We start from the raw sequence: 8,737 nt of genomic DNA, 5'->3' as shown, positions 1-8,737 counted from the left end.
TTTGAGATGGAGCTAAATTGCAGCTGGATGGGAGCCAACCACATTCTTAACATCTTACAAAAAAACAAGCATTTCTATTTCAAAGCAAACAGAGCCACCTGGTGTCTGCTCTTATACTCAGGCACCTCATACCCGTGACCCATATAATCTACCAGGATGAGCTAAGACTGGGAACAGAACAGAAACGATTCCATGTTGGCTCTTCGTACAGTTAAAAGTTTTTTGGTCCCTAATTGGGTTTTCATTCTGAACATGAAGCTCTTTGTTGTAACATTCTACATATCCAGTAGTCCTTATTGGACACACCAAAGAGGCTTTAGGGTCTAGATTGAACCTTTTTAAGAATGCACAGTAAAACTAGAACTGTACACACAACACAGGAGGGGAGTTAATCAAAAATGATTTTACATTTATTGTTTTGTGGCACTTTTTCCTTTAATAGTACTGACACATATTTCATTCATTCATTCATTCAGTAGCTGCTTTATCCTAATTAGGGTCACTGTGAATTTGTGGGATACACCATAGATGGGATTCCAGTGCATTCTTCTTTAGTGTTCTGCCTGATGGCAGGTCCGGCTCTGACGTCTATCAGAGTTTCTAGGGAACATTACAGTAGTGGTTTCCTGTTGCCTTCTACCTGATTACTATAGAGGTTTTCTCCTCTCAACCATTCATACACACATTCACACCTAGGGACAATTTAGAGTAGCCAGTTAACCTAACTGTATGTCTTTGGACTGTGGGGGAAACTGGAGCACCCAGAGGAAACCCACGCAGACATGGGGAGAACATGCAAACTCCACACAGAAAGGCCCCCATCAGCCACTGGGCTCGAACCCAGGACCTTCTTGCTGTGAGGCAACAGTGCTAACCACTATACCACTGTGCCACCCTCCAGTACATTACAGGACACCATGCAGACGCATTCACACCTTGGGGAAATTTAGAGATGGCAGTCCACCTACTGGCATGTTTTTGGGAGATGGAAGGAAACTGGATAACTCAGGTGAAACCCACATGGGCACAGGGAGAACATGCAAAAATCCATACAGACAGTAAGTAAGCAAGTAAGTAAAGCAAGTAAGTAAGCAAGCCAAACTGGGGACCCTGGAGTTGTGAGGCTACAATGCTGCACCACCATTGCCACCCCATATATGTTTCTTCCATTTTTTAAACTTAATGAAAGTGATATTTTGCCAATAATTTAAGAATATTTACTATCAGCTAGTTTCCTTACAGTGACTCGCCTTCACTATCTACTTGTAGAAACTGATCTGCCTTATATAGGTCAGCTACTGGAAATAGCCTACCAAAGGAAATTAACATTGCAGGTCCCGAGAGAATTATCAGTGTGATATAGGCAGTGGACCTCTACAGGGAGAATGCCAAGAGGTGGTGTTAACAAATGTTTGCAATAATTATTTCAAACAGCAATATGGATTTAAATAGTTCTACCAAGTGAGCTACAAGCATGCATTTCATCAAAACAAAAATAATTGCATAATTTCCTCTGACTATCAATACCCTCTGACATTTGGAATGCAAACTGAAGTATTTCTTTAAAAAGGCTGTCACTGGGGCTTAGTCTTCAGAAAGCATGAGCTGAGGTAAGTGGTATGTCAACAATATGTCTAACTTCAATCTATCTCTAAATGTACACATCTTACTGAAATCAAAGAACTATGAATATCTGTGCTTTTTGCTTCTGCAGCCAAATGAGATGCTCACGTTGTGCACAGTACAGGCACTGATTCTAAGGATCTGATTGTTTAAACTCATGTGGCTCCTTGATCCATAGGAAGCCAATCTGAGTGCCAAAGTTGAGGCCATCTCGAACATGGGAGAAGAAGGAGTCAGGATGGCAGGAAGTACAGAGGGTGACGTTGGGTCTGTTTGTCACTGTGTTATCCTGGATGTGCTCTGGGAGGAGACCGCCTTTCTCCAGGAGGACCCTAAAACATGAGTTAGAGAAGAGAGCAGGACAGGTTTCAGCAAAGCTACAAAGTGCTGTTCCTCCTAGGATGACATCAATGGCAACAAAATTAATATTTCAGCACTTTTCTTGATAAATCATTTTTGTTAGTCTTACTACTGTGTACATCCTGTTACACGTTTCGTATTCTATTTCATTTTTTGGCCAGGATTGCTATGAAGTCATTTTTTATACAGTATATAATCAATCACCTTTATTTTGTGTAAATGACCAGATTTTCTAATCATGTGACATCTCCCAAACATACGAGTAATGGACTTTCACTAAAATTAATATTAAAAATTTCCAGAGTATAGATCATTTGAAACCCAAACAGTATCGCTCTCGCTTCATATATATATATATTTTTTTACCTAGTGGCAAGTCTGATATCCACATAAGGCATGGGTGACTCCATGTCTCGGACACAGTCTGGATGAATGGTCTGGAACTTTCTTGCTGAATTTTGTTCCAGAGTAAAACAGCAGGGTCCAACAGAAGGCCCAATCACAGCCACCACATTAGCGATCTCACTGCCAAACTCCCGCACCATGGCATTTACTGTTGCCATGGCAACTCCCATGAGGGTTCCCTTCCAGCCTATAGAGAAGTGGCAAGGGAAACAAAATAAGCATCATGTTAGAGTTGGACTTGTTACTAGCATTCAGTTGTGTTTTTACATCCAGCAAAAAAAAGTAATCTGAAGAATTGTGCTTATTTACAAAAATCCGTTACTATTTATTATTCCTATAACAAAAATTTTAAAAAATGTTAACCTCTTCAGTGAAGACCATTTCTCAAAAGAACAATCAACAAAAGCATTTCTGCTGGAATAAATATATTAAACACTGATACATCTATTATACATGATTTAAAGGAACAGTCCACCGTACTTCCATAATGAAATATGTTCTTCTCTGAATTGAGACGAGCTGATCCGTACCTCTCCGAGCTTTGCGCGACCTCCCAGTCAGTCAGACGCGCTGTCACTCCTGTTAGCAATGTAGCTAGGCTCAGCATGGCCAACGGTATTTTTTGGGGCTGTAATTAGATGCGACCAAACTCTTCTGCATTTTTCCTGTTTACATAGGTTTATATGACCAGTGACATGAAACAAAGTTCAGTTACACAAATTGAAACGTGGCGATTTTCTATGCTATGGAAAGTCCGCACTATAATGACAGGCGTACTAACACCTTCTGCGCGCTTCGGCAGCACATTGATATCTGAGCTCCGTATCAATGCGCTGCCGAAGCGCGCAGAAGGTGTTAGTACACCTGTCATTATAGTGCGGACTTTCCATAGCATAGAAAATCGCCACGTTTCAATTTGTGTAACTGAACTTTGTTTCATGTCACTGGTCATATAAACCTATGTAAACAGGAAAAACGCGGAAGAGTTTGGTCGCATCTAACTACAGCCCCAAAAAATACCGTTGGCCATGCTGAGCCTAGCTACATTGCTAACAGGAGTAACAGCGCGTCTGACTGACTGGGAGGTCGCGCAAAGCTTGGAGAGGTACGGATCAGCTCGTCTCAATTCAGAGAAGAACATATTTCATTATGGAAGTACGGTGGACTGTTCCTTTAAATAATCTGAGTTCTACTATGTTATAATCTGTAGAACCCTGAAAAATAATAAACAGCAAATTTGCTTGTTAAACATGTAATAAAAATGCATGAGGAAAAAAAATATTATATATACATACACACACACAAAAAAAAAGTCATGGTGCATGACAGCAAATCAATAGCCACAATGGCAAATATAAAAACACAACATTAAAGCTGTCTCCTGTCAGATACATATGACGTGTTTTTCAAAAACTTGTGTTTCAGTAGATAGCTAATTTTATAAACATCAGGAGATTCTTCAATTCTTTGGATGAGTTGGGATTTTATACACATGAATTGTCTTGAAAGAAATGTTTTTCTAGCATACTAAGTTAATGGCTGTACTAGCTTGGGAAGGGAATAAATATATGCAAGTCCTTCAGGACTTAAATGTAATTTTTAATACTGTTCAAATATATTCACCATTACTGTGGAACTTACGAGGAACTGAGATAATTTCCATTCTAAGCCCACACTCAGAAAAGCAGACAGTTGTTCATTATTTGATGTAGATGTGAAAGTAAAAGTGGAACATGGGGTAAGTCACCTGCATGTGCGACTCCAATGACCTTTCGCACAGGGTCAGCAAAAAGTAGAGGCATACAGTCAGCTCCTGGGGCTGCTATTACAACACCTGGCTGATTAGTCACAATGCCATCATAGTTCTCAGGTTCTGGCTTATTCATTACCCACACATCGCTGGCATGGTTAACCTGGCAGACAGAAATAGAAACTCCAATTTAAATTGATATATAATAATGCTTTTTTTTTTTTGAAAAATAAACTATGTCAAGTTTGCTGAAAAGTCTTTCTCAGGTAGTAACTTAACTACTGGATCATGACAAACTGTAAAGGCATATGATATATTGCAAAATCTATTGAGTCATCATAAAATGTAAAGGCATACGGTATGATATATTGCACAACAACTTCAACCAGAATTCACATGTCTCACAGAGGCAGGGTTTAAACAGTAATGCCTGCAAGAGCTTGTGTTAGATTTCTTAACGAACTGTGTAAATACACAGATCCACTGTCGTACAGATTAAAAAAAAGAAATAATAACTGACACTCAGATTAGATTATCTAATGCTGGGATTAGACTACATAAATTCAGTCCAATTCTGACACGATTTTATCATGACCGACAAATTCAGGAACGATGAATGGGCCTTGTACCGTGACATATCAAACAAGAGTGATGTAAGATGCCTCATGATACCCTGACGAAAAGTCTAGCATGTCAGAATTTTTTTAATTTTCTCTCCTAGTGCGACAACTCCTACGACGTGTTCCTTGAAGTTCCTTCTGTAGTCATGATTACCAATTTCTTGTCCCTCCTCCCTGATGACAAGCAAGGACACGAACGATGATTGGTCGGGGTTAAACTTGTAGTGTTGCCAGTCTCCTGACCAAGACGTAGCAAGAATCTATGGCACTATGATTGCTTAATCTGCCATGGTAACCATCATGAAAGACATAAATATTGTGCAATCTGATCCCAGCATAAGAAGTATATGGATATGTACAATTACAAACTGAATGCTATACATGTAAATAAGCTGGTATGGAAAAAGAAAGAAACCTTCATGGAAACATGAATCAATGCTTGAGTAGCTCAGGTGGTTTTATTTTGCTGTGCTTCATAGATTTGTTATTTCAAGTGAAGTCAGTGCAAGGCCAGGAGTCCCACCTTGAGGAGATGGAACTGGTGAGGCTGAAAGCCAGCATGCAAGCCAAGGCGACGTATGTTCTCGGCCACTATGGCGCGCGAGTCTCTGCGACGAGAACTGCTGAACAGGTTTAGAGAGCTCAGGGTGCTGATGTAGGAAATTCCACCTGTTCTTGTGGTGAAGCCGTGTGCAAAGCAATCTTTGCAGAAACAAGGAAGAAAAAAACACATTTAGCCATATTTTTGTTTTCGCAACATAGTTGAAAAGTTCCATTAGTAAAACAACAACTAATTAGTCTGTTCATATACAATTCCTTGGAAATTCCTTCCTTAGAAAAAAGTAGTGAGATTTCTGAAAGGATGAATAATTAACAATTATTCACTGAAGGCGAAATGAATATTGGTGAACAATAACCGAGACAAAGTCGAGGTTATTACTCACCGATATTCACTGAGCCTGACACAGATAATTGTTTTAGCATAAATACACAGGTGATTATTTTTTTTAAAAAGTCATATTTAAAAACTAATTTATTTCAAACTTCAAAAGCGGCATGCAAATGTAATAACGGTGCGGCGTAGACTTGTGTCACTTATCTACACCGAGTCACATAAAATACTTTGTTTTGAAGTAGACAAAATAAATCACAATTCCATCTTACCTTTGAATAGTTTTAGACCAAACTTCATAGCATCTTTAGTGCTTTTAGGAACAGCATTTTCTTTCATAATTTGTAATTCTTCCTCACTTACGGTGACAAAGCGCTTGGCCGCCATTTTGCCGAGTCGCTCGAGGTGATAATCTAGAAAAAGTCTGCATTTCTCGACCAATCAGCGTGTGCGATTTCCTATAATCACCTGCATATTTATACTAATACAGACGAACAGTTTAATTCATCAACAGTTTTAAAGAATGAATTAGTGTTTTTTTTTACACATAAATGATTATCACTGTCCCAACAAGTGTCCTTAAAGTGACTTTAAGTCAGTCTTGAAGTGTCCTCAAGTAAATGGGTTTTCTGTTCTTTTCTCTGTCCAGTGTTGAAATCCACTACAGATGTGGAGGATTGCTAGAGACCAAGAACCATAACTTATTCCATCCATCCATCCATCCATCCATCCATCATCTGCAGCTGCTTATCCTGTTCTACAGGGTCGCAGGCAAGCTGGAGCCTATCCCAGCTGACTATGGGTGAGAGGCGGGGTACACCCTGGACAAGTCGCCAGGTCATCGCAGGGCTGGCACATAGACAACCAACCATTCACACTCACATTCACACCTACGGTCAATTTAGAGCCACCAGTTAACCTAACCTGCATGTCTTTGGACTGTGGGGGAAACCGGAGCACCCGGAGGAAACCCACGTGGACACGGGGAGAACATGCAAACTCCATACAGAAAGGCCCTTGCCAGCTGCTGGGCTGGAATCCAGAACCTTCTTGCTGTGAGGCTAACCACTACACCCACCATCTATTTAAACAGTTGTTCTCAGTTTTCAGTTTACTATCAGATGTGCCCCCTGGTCGGTGGTGTAGCGGTTACTGCTGTCGCCTCACAGCAAGAAGGTCTGGGTTCGAGCCCTGTGGCAGGCGAGGGCCTTTCTGTGCGGAGTTTGCATGTTCTCCCTGTGTCCGCGTGGGTTTCCTCCGGGTGCTCCGGTTTCCCCCACAGTCCAAAGACATGCAGGTTAGGTTAACTGGTGACTGACCGTAGGTGTGAATGTGAGTGTGAATGGTTGTCTGTGTCTCTGTGTCAGCCCTGTGATGACCTGGCGACTTGTCCAGGGTGTACCCCGCCTTTCGCCCGTAGTCAGCTGGGATAGGCTCCAGCTTGCCTGCGACCCTGTAGAAGGATAAAGCGGCTAGAGATAATGAGATGAGATGAGATAACTACTGCTCCAGATGTTTTCGACTTAATGTCTATCTACTACATCTGTACAATCGCCACAGTAATTTCAACATCTGCACTTAGAAAAGAACAGAAAAGCCACTTATCTGAATCTGACTTTATAGAAGGGCAGTTGTTGAAGCAGTTTTTTTTTTTTTTGTAAGCCTGGACACGGCGGCACGGTGGTGTAGTGGTTAGCGCTGTCGCCTCACAGCAAGAAGGTCCTGGGTTCGAGCCCCGGGGCCGGCGAGGGCCTTTCTGTGTGGAGTTTGCATGTTCTCCCCGTGTCCGCGTGGGTTTCCTCCGGGTGCTCCGGTTTCCCCCACAGTCCAAAGACATGCAGGTTAGGTTAACTGGTGACTCTAAATTGACCGTAGGTGTGAATGTGAGTGTGAATGGTTGTCTGTGTCTATGTGTCAGCCCTGTGATGACCTGGCGACTTGTCCAGGGTGTACCCCGCCTTTCGCCCGTAGTCAGCTGGGATAGGCTCCAGCTTGCCTGCGACCCTATAGAAGGATAAAGCGGCTAGAGATGAGGGGATGAGAAGCCTGGACACACCTGTGCTCCTTCAGTGAAACGCACCTGAGATGAGTGAAGACTTGAGGACAGCAATTTCTCCTCGGAGCGCTGGGAGGCGCTGTAGGAATCCGCTGATTTGCTCTTTAATTTGGGTGAGCCGGGGGCAGGTGGGTTTGAGCTGTGCAAGTGGGCAGGATGTGCAGTCCAGCACGGTGCTGTAGGTGAAGGTGTAGAGCTCGGTGAAGAGCTGCTTCTCGCACTCCTGCAGCTCCGCGCGCCGCGTGCTACACGTCATCACGTGCACGTGTCTTACGTTCAGCTCGTCCACGGCTCGCTTGAACGCGTACAGCGCGCCTACGGGGCTGCTGTCGGTCAGCACACGGACGCGTCTGTTCAGACCAGCACGGTTCTCTGAAAGACAGGTCTCGGTGATTTGCTCGGAGCAGCCCGCGTGCTGTCGGAGAATGACGTAAACGGGCTCGCTTGTGCCGTTTCCAAGGGAGTTGAGTAAGTTGGTCACGCGCTCCTGCAGACAGCGCGTGTACCGAGGACAGTCCGCGTGAACCAGATCCGCCAGAATGACCTCAGCCATCACAGCACGGAGGAGCGCGCGCTCACAGCCGAGACCCTGCTAGCGTCAGCTCAGGCTCAGAGGAGCTTCAGGACACGGATTAGCTTTTAGAGTCTGATGTTTTATTCCGTCTTATGAAGTGCAGCAGCACAAGTGTGTGTGTGTCCCCTCTGGAACTCTTTTCACATCTTCATTTGTATCCGCTGTAAATGTGGAACTTTATGTACCTAGGCTATCTGTGAGTGGAAGTGCTAATGCTAACACTTCCTGTAAGCTGACTGTACACACCGCCCTTTGTGGAAATTCCTGACCAGACAGGAAAGCAACAAGTTTATGATTACATAAAGTTTATGATCCTCACACTGCAGTCATAAAGACAACTCTTGACTCGAGTTAAATTGTAAGCTTTTAGAAATTTTTTTTATAAAAGTCTCAGGTTTACAAAATACAGTAAACACACACAACTAGGACATTTAGAGATGTTGCTTTCGTGTGGTGT

The 8,737-nt window shown here is 42.8% G+C and overlaps 1 protein-coding gene across 1 annotated transcript; it reads right to left on the bottom strand.

Moving 5' to 3' along the window:
- Positions 1 to 388: 388 nt before the first annotated feature.
- lacc1 (laccase (multicopper oxidoreductase) domain containing 1) lies at positions 389 to 8,532 on the bottom strand. Its single transcript, XM_060929908.1, has 5 exons — positions 7,731 to 8,532; positions 5,282 to 5,460; positions 4,136 to 4,301; positions 2,350 to 2,575; positions 389 to 1,955 (listed from the first exon to the last, which is right to left on the bottom strand). The coding sequence occupies exons 1-5, from the start codon at positions 8,257 to 8,259 to the stop codon at positions 1,757 to 1,759; spliced, it is 1,299 nt and encodes a 432-aa protein (XP_060785891.1). The 5' UTR covers positions 8,260 to 8,532; the 3' UTR covers positions 389 to 1,756.
- Between the last annotated feature and the right edge of the window lie 205 nt (positions 8,533 to 8,737).

Source organism: Neoarius graeffei, chromosome 9, assembly GCF_027579695.1.
Source record: "Neoarius graeffei isolate fNeoGra1 chromosome 9, fNeoGra1.pri, whole genome shotgun sequence".
Classification (NCBI taxonomy): Eukaryota; Metazoa; Chordata; class Actinopteri; order Siluriformes; family Ariidae; genus Neoarius; species Neoarius graeffei.
Note: the sequence above shows the minus strand (reverse complement) of the source record. Positions and strands in the feature narration are given on the sequence as shown.

Bases quoted from the DNA above. Each gene is read 5' to 3' on its own strand.
- lacc1 (XM_060929908.1), bottom strand. From the start codon at position 8,259: ATGGCTGAGGTCATTCTGGCGGATCTGGTTCACGCGGACTGTCCTCGG. The intron at 5,461-7,730 runs GTGCGTTTCACT...GTTTCTGCAAAG, and splicing joins CAAGTCTTCACTCATCTCAG to ATTGCTTTGCACACGGCTTC. The intron at 4,302-5,281 runs GTGGGACTCCTG...TCTGTCTGCCAG, and splicing joins ACCAGTTCCATCTCCTCAAG to GTTAACCATGCCAGCGATGT.